Below are 16053 nucleotides of genomic sequence, written 5' to 3'. Positions count from 1 at the left end.
TGCGGCGGGGCCCCGCCAGCCGCGCCAGGTCGCCTCCGCCCTGCGACGGGCCCGGTTCGCGCGGCCCCGGGGGCGGACTCCCGCCGCCCAGCTGAGACGCGATTCGTCACTCTTGCAGAAGTTTCCCCCTGAAAAAAATCCCTGCACCAGAACCAGCCCTCCGCCCCGGGGAGGTTTTGATTTTAGTGGCTTTCCTTCCTTTTATTTTCTGTCCTGCGCGGGGTTTTGGCCGCGGAGCAAACTTGCAGCTCGTCCGGGTACATGTCAGCGGTAATCGTCGCTGCAGCCGGTTACCCTGACACCATGCACTCTGAAGCCGAAGAATCCAAGGAAGGTAAGGACTGATTTCTTGGGGGTTGAGTGGGGGCGCGCGCGGGGGAGCGATCGAGTCCCGCGGAGGAATGTGGAGGAAAGGGGAGCCGATGGGAGTTTCACAGTGAGCGGTGGCTACTTTGTCGCAGCTCACTTAGAGCTGAGTATGCAGAGCCCTATACCCTGCTCGCCCCGCAGCCCGGCCGAGACTAGGAGAGGAAGAGTCAGATCTAGCGCAGGCAGCCCACTAAAGGCTGCTTTGTAGATTTCTCTGGAAACGAAATGGCCCCAGTATTGACTCCAAGAATGCAAAATGTGCTTCGGAAAGCGCTTGCCTGCCTGCATCAGGGCTCCTTTGCAAGAGCCCGAATAGTTGAGGGTCCCTTGAAAAGGGTTTCAGAAATTGGAAACTCCGTGTGTTTCCGGTTAAAAGGGGAAGCCGAGTGAAGGGGAGAAGTGAAAGATCTTCATTTGGGGAATAGGTTACTTTTTTTTTCTTTGCTGAGTTTTCAGTAGTGAATTCATTTTGTTGGGGGCTTAAGGGAGCCCAGAGATGTGAGGGGCGCCTTGTGCAGCTTGTAACTGAGGGGTTTGTCTGTTTCTAACTTTGCGGAGGCAAAGGATTTCCTTTACTCTTAACAGAGAACGGGTGACAGGGCTGGAAAAGCTCCAAGGAAAACACAATTATACGCTGGTGTTAGTTCTGGGAGTTTATTTGTGTGCGAGTGTTTGTATGCTTTGTTTCCTAAAACTTCGATGTATACAAAAGTCCTCTTGTAAGTGGGGGTGGAGGGAGGAGAATTGGGGGAAAATTAGAGAGTAGGAGAGGAGACTGTTCATGATTATGAAAATTCCTTTTCTTTTCGAGCACCCTCTTGGGAAACTGGTAAATCTCAAGTTGATCACAGCAGCCCGCTGGGAGCCTGGGGAGCAGAAAGGAACCCCATCCTTTACCGTTTGTTAGACCTGAATTACTTAGGGAGATCCTTGTGCATGGCCTCCTCTGTCTTTTTAGTGATTCCCTTCCCAAAGTAAAGCTCTGTGTTTCATCATGTGGTCCCTGGGGGCTGGTGTTTACCTTATTATGCGGTGTGGGGGAACAAGTCCGTAAAAGAGGCTTGTTTAATAGAAATACGAGGCTGTTGTGAATGAAGAGTGACAGCCAGGAGCATTGTTTTTGAGCTTGATGCGGAGCGTGGGGGATTACTGTTTCCTGGCTGTGGCCTCTGTCTTGATGGAGCTATGTGCTGATGGGTGCTTTTTCTGTCTTTATAACAGCAATTTATAGTAAGTCAAAAGTAGTCAAAGGCAAATAGGAAACAGGCTGTGAGAATCCAGCCTGGTGAACTTGTGTATTAATTACAAGTAATATTTCAATTGGTATTTTTTCCTACAGGTGTGTTTTTTCTTTCTTTTGGGAAAGAATGAGGAGGGGGAAAAGATGGGGAAAACGTCATCCCAAAGCGTAGACTATGTTCTTCTCGCGGCATCCACATCCACCCTCCCACCCAGCTCTCTGGATAGTAGCCTCAAAACTGAGGGTGAAGAGGTCGCTTGATGGCCCCTTCCTACGCGGTCCCCACCTGACTGTCTCCACTTGCCATCGTTTCCGTTCTGCAGAACTGCAGCAAAGTATCCAATCTCTGCTTTTTACAGAAAGCCCAGAATTTTTTAAAAATATGATGTGAGGTGCTAGAGTTTTACAGCGATGGCAGTTAGGGTAGGATATGGACTAACTCTTCAGGGTGATGGAGCGAATACTTTATGAACAGAATCGTTGTAACTTCTGCCAGGAAATAAAGGGTGTGTGTGTGTGTGTGTGTGTGTGTCCATATCCTGGGCACTTCTTACAAGGCTGGGTATTATCTGCATTCTAGAACCCTCTGTTTGGCTATTACCCCTCAGATGTATATGAAAGGAGCTACACTGTGTAAATTATTATTATCTTTTCTTTCCTTACTAATCCTTTCCCCTCTCCTTAGCTTTTTTTTTTTTTTCCCTGATGGACTTAAGTATCTCATTTAGTGTGAGATCACCATGGGCTCTTCACAATGTCTACATTGCCTTTGGACACTTGGTGCCTGGTTTGGTATAATGGGAGATACTTTTAAATCATTATTCTGAGCTTCAGTGAGAGACTTATACTTTCTTTGGGGTTAAATCTGAAAAAAAATATCAAGTCGACTCAAAAGTCCTTGGAGGCCAACATATTTGTGTATGTGAGTGAATGTGGAAGAAAATGACTGGGGATATTGTTAAGCCATCATAGCTTAGAACGCACTTGACCCTGTGCCAAGGGGGGCAGAGCCTGCATCCTTAGTCTATAGTCACCTCGTAAAGAATTGACTGAATTTTGCCTGCTTACAAATGAATAGGTGGTTGTGCTTGAGTATTAAATAGAAATAATCCAGGCCTGGCTTTATTAAAAGCTGAATGAATTTAAGATATCCGGGCATGATGTGAATAAGAAAGCAAGAGAAGTGAAGGAAGAAACCCAGTTGGTGAAAAAGGGGAAGGTCACAGAAAGGAAGATATCAACAGTTTCCAGTGGACGGGGGCTTCCTGAGGAGATGGGCTGACGGCCACATTTTTCGCGTTTAGGCGCATCCTGTTGGGTAAATTACTTAATTGTGAAATAGGAAAAAATGAAGGGCGGCTCTGATCTCTGAGGACCTTTCTAGTGCTAAACATCGTGAGTTGTGTAACTCCTTCGTCCAGGTTCTTGTAGCCTTCGTACTAGAAAGTGAGAAAGCCATTGTTTTTGATAGTTTTTTTTTTTAATGTTTATTTATTTTGAGAACGAGAGAGTGGGGGGAGGGGCAGCGAGAGGGGGAGAGAGAATCCCAAGCAGGCTCTGCACTCTCAGCCCAGAGCCCAACACAGGGCTCCTTCCCATGAACTGTGAGATCAAATGACTGGAGTCAAAATCAAGAGTCAGACGTTTAACTGACTGAGCCCCCCAGGTGCCCTCTGAGGAAGTCCTTGTTCAGGAGGGGTTGCTGTGTGGGGACTTGACGAAAAGTCTCGGTTGAGCTGTGTGTGAGCTCAGCTCCTCCTCCGTGGCCCCTAAGAGCCTTTACCCTGCTAGCACCTCACCGGGTTCTCTTCCTGCCTCCTCACCAGGCCTGCTATTTCACAGAGAAAACGGTAGCCATTAGACCACTCCCTCAACTTCCTGCTCCCAGAGTGGCAGACTCACCTTCACGCACCCCCTCCCCGCAGGTGTCTGTGGAGCAGGTGTCCTTCCCACGGCACCTGGCCGCGTCTTCCATCTTAGGCTCCTCACCGTGCCCAAGGGCCCCATGTCTTGCCTTGTTCTTTTTCATCAGCTCCCTAATTCAGAGTGTTTGCGCCTGCGGGGCTCCTGCCCAAAATATCCTTCTCCCCACCTGACGCTCTTTTCACTTGCTTGGAGGGACTTAGACCCTCTCTTAGGCCTTCTCTTAGAGCACCTGTTCTAGGCCCCACGGGCACCGTTTAGCATCCCTTCTCCAGATCGCATGCTCTTGAGGGCAAGACCACGTCTGTCTTCTTCCGCACTGTAAGTGGTAAGAGGTGATCATTTCCTATTTATACAGTCAATGGCCGAGTCCATTATTCTAGGTATCCTCAATACTTTGTCCAGTTTTGGGCATTTATGCCTCCTTTATTCTTTAATTTTTATTTAAAATTTTTAATGTTTATTTATTTATTTACTTACTTAGATACAGAGCACAAGTGGGGGAGGGACAGAGAAAGAGGGAGACACAGAGTCTGAAGCAGGCTCCAGGCTCCGAGCTGTCAGCACAGAGCCTTATGCAGGGCTTGAACTCAGGAACCACAGAATCATGATCTGAGTGGAAGTTGGATGAATCAACTGAGCTACCCAGGTGCCCCCATTAGTCTCCCCTTTAGAAAAAACCTTTAAAAAATTACTTATTTTTGCATGGTTCCTGCTTTCTCAGTCCTTGACCTCTCTCATCCATTTAAGTCTTTTTTTCCACCGTTCCGCTGAAATTGCCAAAATCACCAGTGACCCAGGATTCATATTTTGACCAACCAGCGTCACTGTAATCCTGAACTCTTTCCTGGGCTCCAGTGAGATATTACACTGTCTCATTTCCATTTTCCAGCTGTTTGTTTCTAATCTCCCATTCCTCCAGCCTCGGCTCTTCCCAGAGCCACCTGCCCGGCCAGCTGCCTGGTAAACACCCTGCTTTGAATGTCACAGAGGGACGTCAAATTCAGCAGGTCTGGACTGAGCCTGTCATTTCCTACTCTTCACAAATCTGACCTGCCATTTGTATTTCCACTGAATACCATTGCTCTCTTTTTGGCTTCCCAAACTACACATCTGCAAAGTGTCCTTGACCCTGCCTTGTCATTTATCTTCAGCTTCTACCTGGCCCTTCATCCTCCTCCTTACCTGTTGCGTGCATCTCCTTCTCTTGTCTCCTGTCCCTGTCTCGGTGTAAACCCTCGGCATTTGTATCCTCATGGTTACAATGACCACCTCTGTCATCAGGGTTCCTGGTTCTAAGAAATGGAAACCGACTCCTGCTGTCAAAAGCGGAGGAACGTATTGGAAGTGCATTGGCTAGTTCACACATCGACAGAAAGCTGAGAATCGGCCCCTGAGACGTACCTGCCAATCACCCAGTTAGGACCCCACCATAGCCTTTGTCTCTGCCTTTTCGTTTTTGTCACTCCCGGGACTCTGGATGTGGCTAAATGTTTCTAGTCATTGTCCACACTCAGAAATCCCTGAAATAAGCTCTCTGCTTTGTCTGCGTGATGAGCCCCTGCCCCATGCTGCCCGTGGTGGAGGAACCTTCTGCTTCCAGCCCGGGAGATGAGAGTCTCACTTCTACCGCCTCTTGCAAAATGAGGACTCCTCCAGAGACAGGAAGGGAGTTCTGACGTGAATTACCAAAACAACAAATTTCTGCTACGTCCCTGGACTTGTTCTGTCCAGCCCTAGTGTTGCCCGTACATTTGCTTCCTTGTTCCCTCAACAAAGACTATTACCCCCGTTGGCTTCACTCTCCTCTGGTAATATCTCCAGTTTGGAGTAGATGCTTTTTCAGGGTGTTCCCATAACACCCTCTGCGTCCCTCTGTCATACCATATTTTCACATATTACTGTTATTAGTTTTTTTTCCTTTGCCTTCACTTCATTATGAGCCTTTTTAAAAAACATTTTTCTAATGTTTATTTAATTTTAAGAAAGAGAGATGGGGTGGGGGACGGGGGAGCCAGAGGATCTGAAGCAGGCTCCATGCTGAGAGCAGAGAGCCCCAGGCAGGGCTCGAACTCATGAACCGTGAGATCATGACATGAGCCAAAGTTGGACGGTCAGTCAGCTGAGCCACCCAGGTGCCCCCATTATGAGCCTTTTCATAGCAAGGTCTGTGCATGTTTTACTTCCTGAATCCCCAGTGGCTGACCTAGGGCCTTTCACATAAGATAGCCTAATAAAGCATTATCAAAGGTAATCATTTTTAAATGAGGTCACGTGATATGACGAAACCTTTTGAACGCTACTCCCAAGTTGTCTAAAGTGTCTTCCAAACCTAAAGGACAAACCTTTTGAGGGTTTTTTAAGTTCTCCACTAATGTACTCTGAATGGTAAAGTCAAAACAAGCACGTGTCTTCGAATTCTGGGGTGTGGGCCCAAAGTGGCTTGCCAGCATGTCACATTTCCTTGAAGACTGAAGACACAGTTTTGTTTTTGTTTTTTAAGTTTATTTATTTATGTTTGAGAGAGAGCGTGCAAGTGAGGGAGGTACAGGGAGAGTGGATCCCAAGCCGGCTATGCACTCTCAGTGCAGAGCCCAGCGTGGGGCTCAAACCCTCGAACCACGAGATGACGACCTGAGCCAAAACCAAGGGTTGGATGCTTAATCAACCGGGCCGCCTAGGTGCCCCTCTTTCTTTTTTTAAAGTTTGTTTATTTTTTTGTTTATTTATTTTGAGAGAGAAAGTGTGCAAGTCAAGGAGACGCAGAGAGAGGAGGAGAGAGAGAATCCAAAGCAGGCTCTGTCCTGCCAGCATGGAGCCCAATGCAAGGCTCCATCCCACGAACTGTGAGATCATGGCCTGAGCCAAAATCAAGAGTCAGACACTTAACCGACTGAGCCACCCAAGTGCCCCTGAAGACATAATTTTGAAACTAAAATGTACTGAGCCTTCCATGTGCCAGATGCAGTGTGAAGCAACTGATTGTGTATATTATCTCATTTAATACTTGTATAATAATCCTTTGTGTTGACTCCTCATATCACTAAAGCAATCTGAAGTCCAGAGAGGTTAAAAACCGTGCCTAACATCACAAAGCTAGAAAAAGTGGAATCAGGATTTGAATGGAGGCCAACTAACCATAGAATCCGTGCTTTTAACCCTGACATGATAACTCCTGGGAATGTCCAAAAGCTACTCCCCCCGACCAATCCTCAAGCCCCCGGGGGATGCTCTCTGTGATCTGTGTTCGTTTGTACCCCAGCCTGGGAAGTGAGGGGTGGAGAGGCCAGGTGTTTGGAGGAGGAAGAGGAGACCTGGGCTCTTTCTTGCCTCTCAGGGGCACAGGTAGCGAGCCTTGAGTGCATTCTTCTCCCCCTGATGAGGGGGCATCTAGGAGCCCAGCAGGGCTGGTAGGAGGGGCCTGCAGCCCACTGCCGTGGAGGGGGGGAGACCCAAGCACCTTTGGGACAGGAAAGGGACCTCATTTTTTTAAATGGCCAGCTTGAAACGGGAGTGTGGACTCCCCTGGTCACTGAGGTGAAACAAGTTTTAGTTATATGTATATTAGGTTATCACGACTTGGCGACTTTATAGCATCCACTGGGTTTCAGGTTTCTTCAAAATCTGCAAGGTGGGTATACACAAGTGAGTGATCCTCAGCTCAGTTGCGATCCACTCAGTTAATTTGTCATATCTCCTGATGATGATTTAATTTGTTGGCAATATCCACAGACATTTACACTCTCATTGGTAGCCCTCCTCGGTTTAAATGTCATTTTAACAGGTGACTGACCTGTTCCTCAGTGACTGTACAACAGTTTCTCAGGTTACCTATGCTGAATCCTTCTCAGCATGGTCTGCCCTCTGTGGAGTCCTCACTTCCTTGGTGGGTTTTCATGAAGCCTGTTTTGTGTGTATGTGTTTTTAAATTTATTTCAAGAGAGAAAGAGGAAGAGAGAGAGTGTAAGCAGGGTAGGGGCAAAGAGAGAGAGAATCCCAAGCAGGCTCCATGCTGTCAGCACAGAGCCCCATGCGGCGCTTCATCTCACAAATTGTGAGATGATGACCTGAGCCAAAACCAAGAGGCAGAAGCTTAACCGACTGAGCCACCCAGGTGCCCCGCAGGAAGCCTGTGTGATCAGTCAGCTTGGCAGTCTAATGACTGAGGTCAGTCAAATGCCAGGACAGAGGTATGTCTGAGGACTGTCTCCACCCCAACCCCCAGCCCACCAAACCAGCAGGGTAGCTTGCGAAACCTTCCAGGGGCTCATCGCAGCATTGCCCTACCTCCTAGGGATTAGAACGCCTCAGAGGGACAAAAGGTAGAGACTTCACACTAGAAAGAACGGGACCAACACCTGCCAGAGTATTGGTCATAGGAGAGAAAAATTCACGTTTTCCATGGTGGTGACTTGTTCATCTCTTCTGTCACCAGAAAGCCACCCAGTGTAGGGTCCTCGCTGCCTTAACCTCACGAGGTGGGACAGCTTCTATAATAGCGTTCATTGCTGAGCATTACTGTACCATTTTTTCCACTCTTCTCTCCCTGTGCTGGCCCTTCTCTGCAGACAGAAAGAAAAAGAACGACCCTGAAGAAATGCATGGTCCTGGGTGTGGCTGACCTTGATGTCATACATAATGTAAGAGGTCCAGCAAAGGCTCTAAAACACTAGGCTTTGATGTGATTGTTTCCTTTTATGTAATCATTAGCCTTGAAGTACAAAGTGCTCACAAGGACTAAAAGTGGAAAATCGGTTTAGAGATCCATGCCATAGCATCTCCTGTACAGTGGACATCACTGATCACCTGCCACTGTCCCACGCCCCCGGCTCCAGGGCATCTGGGCCTTTTGCTACCTCACTTCTGGAATTTTCATCAGACTGAATATGCATCACGCTTTTCTGGTCCCAGAATAATGACGCCAGGATAACGTAGATGATTAAGTGCCCTGTTCCTGGCTGTGGGTCATCCAGGAAGTAGCCCAAAGGGTGGGCAAGTGCCAGAGCATGAAGTTAGGGCCAGAGAAATCTCTGGACCTGGTGATTGCATTCCAGAATCATGAAGAGTCACTAGATCTGCCACAAACCGTTTATTTGTCAACATTTCCATCTATATGAGAAGGATGCTGACAACTTGGAAAAAAATGAGGTGAGCTTTGTCGTATACCTCTCTTCATTTAGTGGGTTGTGCCTAAAACGATAGTGTAAGCTGCATTAAAAAAAACAAAATCAACTCATTGGTTGGCTGGCTCCTGGATGGCTCAGTCATTTAAGCCTGGGGCTCTTGATTCAGCTCAGGCCATGATCTCACGTTTCGTGGGATCGAGCCCTGTGTCAGGCTCTATGCTNCGCTCATTCGCTCTTGCTCTCTTGCTCTCAAAATTCATAAACTTAAAAAAAATCCACTCAGTATGTCTATCTGTAATATTTCAGGAAGACCTGCAGTAAGGACACTTTGTAATTAAAATGATTCTCCTCCAGACACAAGTAGAATCACCATGATTTAGAGTTGAAGAACAACAGTGTACATTCTTTTATCTGACCTCTTATTTCAGAGGTGCAGAACTGAGGCCCCGAGAGGTGACATCCAGGCCCTCTCAAGCCCCACCCCCTCCCCCATTATGCCCGTTTGGCCAAAAAAGTTTTGCAGACATAGGTATTTTGCATCCTGGATTTGTGCATGAGAGCTCCTTGAGGCAGGACAGACCTCATCTGTTCATATGGGTGCCATTCGACAGATTTGGGGGGAATTTATAAAACCCAAAGGGAGTGGTTGAACACCTGAAGATTTCCTATTTCACCTTCTCATAAGCGGAACTCAGAAGAATAACCGATGAGGAAGATGAGGAGGCACCGGGAAATAAAACTGAGCTCTGCCCATAGGTCTTATTCACTTCCTGGTTGGGAAAGTGGGAGAGACCAAGTGAGAGGCAATTACAGTGAGCTCATTTGTTTTCATTCCTTTGAGAAGAGCATCATTCAGGGAAATTCACTTTTGAGGGTGCCGGTTGGGCAGGAGTGCTTTATGGGGAGAACGTGTGCAGCTGTGTGGGTGGGAAGCATTCAGACACCGGACATGGGGCTGCAGGACCAGATGGGCGCCCCACAGCCTCGTTTTCCCCAGGGCACCACGGGCCTGGTGCATTCTGGGAGTCAGCCCACTGCTCCCGCGGCCGCTGAGCAAGGAACCTGCAAGAACAATTACTTCAGTCTTGTTCTGAGGGTTTAAAAGAAGCTTGAAGAGTTTAGATGTAGCACTGTAGCGCGTCCTGAGTGACTAACTGCTGAGTGGGCAGCGACTGTCTCAGAGGTGCTGCTCTGGGGATCTGGAAGCCTGGGCAAAGCCTGTGTTTTTATTAAGTGGTACCTTGTGGTATTTATGGTTTTAAAGATGTATGGGGGTGGGAGGTTGGTGTTTGTGTGTGTAGTACCGTCGGTGCGCGTACGTGGGAATACGCTCTCCAGTTTGTGGTGACAAGATTTGATTCTGTAAATAACTGGGAGCAACCTTTCTCCCAAGGAAATGGTGAAATGTCCTAAGTGACCATGACAGCTTTAGACTTCCCGAGCCTTAAGAACCTTATTGCCTGCGGTACCTGCATGGCTCAGTTGGTTAAGCATCCACCTCTTGATTTCCATAGAGCCTAACACAGGGCTCGAACCGTGAGATCATGACCTGAGCTGAAATCAAGAGTTGAACACTTAACCAACACTTAACCACCCAGGTGCCCTGAGAATCGGGTTTTAGAGGCCAGGAGACTGAGACAGCCATGTCTGAGGAGAGGTGCTGTAGGAGGCGCTTTACTGCCTTCTCTTTGGGGTCTTGGCGGAGGCTGAGAGCTCAGGATCTCATCTGCTAAGGGATGAGACCACATCATGAACATTCAGTCAGTACTGAGTGAGAATGAAGGAAGGTGTGCAGGCCGCCCATCTTCTGTGAAGTTATGGGATAAAAGTGAAATACTAGTGCACTGACTGTCCTCTTTATCGTAAAGCGCTTAGAACACCATCTTCTCCTTTTGAGGGTTAAAATTAAAATGAAGTCCGTTATGAAAGAGCTAGCATGGAAATGGACCCCTCCCCAGGATCCCAAGTCTAAATGTTGGACTCCAGTCCTCCAGAGAAAGGAGATGATAGTTAAAGAAGGAGCCTCTCGGGAGAGTTTTCAAGGAATTAGACTTGAGGGGCAAGTTGCATGTACTGAGCGGGAAGGAGAACCCGACTGGAAAACCAGAATAGCGAGGAGCCTTGTGGGAGTGTCCATTGGGCAGATTTCAAAACTTCAAGGCAACAANGGGATGGGGGGGCATGTGGAGACAGGAAGGGAGGAGTAAGGAAATAACTGGAATGAGAAGGAAAAAAAGAAAAAGCAAAAACTTGGGCACAAGGAGAGAGGTGAGCAGTGGTGTAACTGCGATAATGGGATAAGACATTTTGGCAGTTTGTTTGGTCTGTTGGGTTGTGAGTTAACAGGAGCGAGGATGATGAGCTGATCTCCCAAGGAGGAGGCCCACTTGGAGGCAGCGGCATAGTGGCGTGTGGCCGACACAGAAGNAGAAAGGCCTTGACACTGAGGAATGCTGCTGCCTTTCCAGTTGCTGCACTGGGGCCGGTCAGAAGCCAGGGCTGTGCTGCGTCGGCTTGGATTTCTGGTGACGCTCATGCCGGGTTATAAAAATAATTTCCTCAAAAAGCTTGCAAATGGCAGATGATGAATTAGAAAAAGGCAGGGAAGCCAGCCTGTGGGAGTCGTTTCAGAGCCTTCTGCCGGATCGTGCCATTCCATTTTCCGGAAGGCCTTTGGGTGAATGGCTGTTGGAGGAGTAGAGATCCGCCACCCCCTCCCAGTAAAGCTGTCCCTACCTTCTGGGGGGTTCCACGAACTAGCAAGTCTGATGGTAAGCAGGCTCACTGAAGAATTTCAGGCCGAGGGTTTTTTATGGGTAGAACTGGTTTAAATTATGTGGCCCGCTCGACCATAGCCGACTTGATGATCTGACTGATAACCCTAAACGCACAGAAGCGATTACTTGATGTTCCTGCTGTGGCCTTCCATCCCAGCATGCTTTGCGGTTGCCCCCTTGGCACCTGGGGTGCAGGCGTGGGGGAGGGGAGCTGCGCCTCCTGTTTCTCCGCGGTGGCACTTCAACTGGCTTGTTATGACACGCGTAAGGGTTAATCAGGTAAAATTACAATTGCTCTTGGGAGAGGCAGCCTCGCTGAAGCCTGACACAGCCGTCAGGGTAGGCGGGGATAAGGTCCTTCTTGCCATCTTAATCGTTTTCCTCTGTTTCCCAAACATGTGTTCTTTTTTTTTTTTTTAATGTTTATTAATTTTTGAGAGAGAGAGAGAGACAGAGCACAAGCGGGGTAGGAGCAGAGACCGACACACACAGAATCCGAAGCAGGCTCCAGGCTCTGAGCTGTCAGCACAGAGCCCCAAGCAGGGCTGGAACTCACCGGGATGAGACCATGACCTGACCCCAAGTGGGACGCTTAACCCACTGAGCCACGCAGGGGCCCCGCTTGCACTCTTAACCTAAAGGGTAGGAGTGGGAGAGCTGTTATATTTGGTAGCACTGCTAGAATAGCCCAGAAACTTCCAGCAAATAGCCTCTCAGAGTAATAGTGTCTGGTGTTCTCTTTCATTTTTTTTTCTTCATGGCTCCGTCTATCCCTCTTGTGTGAAATAGTCAAACCTGTTTTCATTGTATATCTTTTAAAGCTTCAGTTAGCCAGAATTTTTTTTAATGTTCGACGCTGTTTTTTCTCCCATGAATAACTCAATTCAGTAAATGTAGGCAGCTACTAAACTTGGCAGATTGTTGCCATCATCGTGGCCCTGCACAGGAAGTGTTCTGTATAGATATGACTAACCAGTTTCCAGGCTTAAAAATAAAGTGGGGGATTTCTGGACAGAATAGGTCTTTGTCAGTCATTTCAACATGCCCGCTAAGTGTGAAGCTCCGAGCCAGTCACTTAGCTCTCTCATTTTTTCCGTGCTCTCACTTCACCTGACATTTTCTGTTGTACAGATTGAAACTGATTTTTTGGTGTTCATTCATTTTTAATGAACTAAGAGGGTATTTGAATTGTCATGAGAATCAACTAGTGTCCTTATTCTCTCCTTGTTGCCTCTTTCATCTTGAGCTCCTTTTAAATCACCGCCCTCCTGAGGTATATAATGGAGAAATATCCTTGGTACCTGGACAGCTGTACATACTATATCACTTGTGTTCTTGAATCTAAGGCCTGACGGAAAGAGCACTTTTTTCCCCAAAGTTACTTCCAGTCAATGTAGTGCTTCTTAGATTTCTTTTGTCATTAAGCCTCTTAACTGCTCTGGAAGAATTGTACCATTTTAAAAAAATGTTTATTTTTGAGAGACAGAGCATGAGCAGGGAAGGGGCAGAGAGAGAGGAAGACACAGAACTTGGAAGCAGGCTCCAGACTCTGAGCTGTCAGCACAGAGCCCGACGCGGGACTCAAACCCATGAACTGCGAGATCATGACCTGAGCCAAAGTCCAGCACTTAGCCGACTGAGCCACCAGGTGTCCCAGAATTGTAGCATTTAGACAGATACCAAAAGGCTTTTCAGCATCTTGTTGCCTGCAGCTCTTGTTTCAGGACTTCACAGATAACTTCGTATCTTATTTTTTCTTGCTGTCTCCCTAAATAATGTAATTTCCCCCTCCCTTAATGAAAACATTGTTTTCTCTCCTTTCTTGCTTATCCTAAGCAGCTTTTTTTTTTTTTTTTGGTCTTAATTCTTAACACCATAGCATTTCATAGAAATGCTAAATTAGATACGGCATGTATTAGATAAGATTCTAACCACAGCAGCAAAAAGTGTTTCTCTCTCTGAATCCTGAATTTTGAGCAAGTGTTAGTCTTCCATTTGAAGACTCCGATTTGTTTTTCAAATAAGAGTGTATGCCAGGGAATGATGATTTAAAATACAAAACGCATGTAAATGCTTTTAATTTGGGTTAGGGTAAAGTCAGTAATGATTCTTTAGGACAATGAGGCCTCATTTGGCAAGTTTAGAAATAAGTCATAAATCCATAAAGAACAAGACTATGGTTACTATTCTTGGGTCCAATGTGGCTGTGACTCTGAAGTTCTTATTCTCCCATGCCTCCTCCTCACTGTCTCCTACTCTGTTATGAAAACTAAGGCAGGACAGCAGCACTTGGGTGGCTCAGCCAGTTGAGCATCCGACTTCAGCTCAGGTCATAATCTCACAGTTCACAAGTTCGAGCCCCACGGGCTCTGTGCTGACAGCTCAGAGCCTCGGATTCTGTGTCTCCGTCTCTCTCTGCTCTTCTCTACTTGTGCTCTGTCTCTCTCTCTCTCACTCAAAGATAAATACACATTAAAAAAAAAAATAAGACTAATGCAGGACAGAGTAAAAAGCCCCTGCTATGCTTTGGGTTAAAGCTTGATAAAAAATCTAGCCTTTTGAAAATACAGGACTCTTGTATTTGCATCAAATACCCTATACCTGTTTTAGTAGGATGCTTTCAAGAGAAAAAGGGAAGTGTTTATACAAGCTGAATTTTCATTGAATAAAATCCTCCCTTAATTAAAAATGTTCATTTCCTGTAACTTTGTAGTAATCAAGACTCTTGTAGTGGAAAGAATCTTCTAGTTTTTATGATGATGGGAATGTTGTAGGCAAACAGAAGATGCCTGATGACTAATGGAGTGTGAGAATAGGCATATGGTCCAGGGGTAGAGTGTTTGGCAGAATTGAAATCTCTGCTGTTCTCGTGAGATTTAAGGATCATCCAAACATTGGTGATGATCCGTCATTTGTCCTTGCTTGCTGTCTGATTTTTAGGTACTGGACAGCGTTGTCCTTCATAGGTAAGGTTATGCCATGCATGGTCCCAGCAGCCAGATAAAACCAAGATGGACCTTCAGAATAAATTGTGCATATGGGGGGCGTTTAAGAAGTCCTGGTAGGACCTTCTTCTTGCTGGTTTCCTTTGAGGCCATGTAAGTGATGTTCAGTTTCCTAGCTGCTCTTTTGAACCAATGGCTAGGACTTAGCTCAGTATAGACCCACAAGAGGGCTTTAACCAGCCCATGTCTGTTGAGGCTAATGGAGGCCCTAACAGGGTGACTGCTTACTCTATTGAAAAATGATGGTAACTGGAGAATTGTCTTTCATATTGGGGTCAGATGGGCTTTATTATCAAAATACTTCTATCACATCTTGTGGGGCAATGGGAAAGGAGTGATTTTTGGGTAACGCCTGGTGTTTGAAATGCCTGCTTTTTATTCCCACTGTTTATTTGTTTGTTCGTTTCACCACAAAAACCTCTTCTGTTTCAGTTTATCTGAATTGTGTGTATCTGTGGGGTTCTTCCTGGGTTCCAAACACTGGGACATGGATCAGCCCAGAGAAGCTTATTACTCTTAAGTCTACTTTAACACAAATAAATACTTTCTTGGGATAAATACTTTAAAATGAATACTTAACTGGGAGACAGGGAAAGAGGGTAAATTCAGATGTGAAATTCTTTAGGCTGAGTAAAGGAGGCCTTTAAACCTGAATTAATATTTTTAACAATTAAATAGTTCCAGCTTTCATTTGTTAGTTTATACCTGGAAGTTGAGAAATGGACTGTATCAGGCTTTGACAGCAGGTTAAAGACCTCAGCCCTTTTAAACCATCAACATACCTGCTCTGAAGTTCTATCAAATAATGAGTGAAAAGGGCAGGCTACTGGTCACAATAATCTGAAATGTGCTTGAAAAAAAATCTTGCTTCTAAGACCAGAAGAGACCAAAGCAGTGGTCTTTCTAGGATTAAGCCACCATTTTGCATTGAGACCAGAGACAAAGAAACAGCTGTTACTGAGACCTCTTCTGACCCAACATCAGCCTCCAGCCAGAGATTCAGGCCTCTCCTCAGTACCCCTAATGATTTAAAAAAAATATATTAAAATATTTCAGATTCTTTACTCTGCATCAAAATGCAATGAGCCATAAGCCAACTCAAGAAAAGATGACCCAACCCTGACTCCTCAATGCTTTATTAGATGCCATTAAAACCTCAGAGAGCTGGGATATTAATAGGGCCTCCATTTGGAACCTGGAATCTTAATCCAAGAATTCTATAGCTTTTTTTTCCTTTCTTTTTTCTTTTTTTGAGTATATCTGAGACTGCTCTGTTTTGGGATAATACCAATTGGATGGAAGAAAAATACTCATAGATGCTAGATACTTTCTATTCAAGATTTAAATTCCTTTCGACGTTAGCTAGAATCTCTACACATTCATTTAAACACGGTTTCTGTATTTGGGTGGGGACAGCATGTCAAATGGTTTTATTTTACTCTGTAGGACATAATGAAGAACATTTTTTTTGTTTTGATTCATCAGCAGGGAAAATACAGCAGAGTCTATTTTGGGTATTCGCTATAGAATGTGCCCTGTATTGGAATGCGGGTGTTCTGGCATTTGTGCGTCCGTGTGTGTCGGGGGAATAAAGGTACCAAGAAACACGTGTT

At 46.1% G+C, this 16053-nt stretch overlaps 1 protein-coding gene across 3 annotated transcripts in view; it reads left to right on the top strand.

Moving 5' to 3' along the window:
• Nucleotides 1-16053, top strand: part of TNFAIP8 (TNF alpha induced protein 8) — a 130077-nt gene that overhangs the window by 91084 nt on the left and 22940 nt on the right. The window contains exon 1 of one of the 3 annotated variants that reach the window (XM_077746320.1): nt 211-334. The exons of the other annotated variants lie outside the window; for them this stretch is intronic. Coding sequence (XP_077602446.1) covers nt 262-334 — 73 coding nt within the window. The 5' untranslated portion in view covers nt 211-261. Of the gene's footprint in view, nt 1-210; nt 335-16053 lie in introns of those variants that run through there. 3 annotated transcript variants of the gene reach the window in all.

This window comes from Crocuta crocuta, unplaced genomic scaffold, assembly GCF_008692635.1.
Source record: "Crocuta crocuta isolate KB4526 unplaced genomic scaffold, BGI_CrCroc_1.0 scaffold218, whole genome shotgun sequence".
Taxonomy (NCBI): Eukaryota; Metazoa; Chordata; class Mammalia; order Carnivora; family Hyaenidae; genus Crocuta; species Crocuta crocuta.
This window is presented reverse-complemented; position numbering and strand designations above follow the sequence as displayed.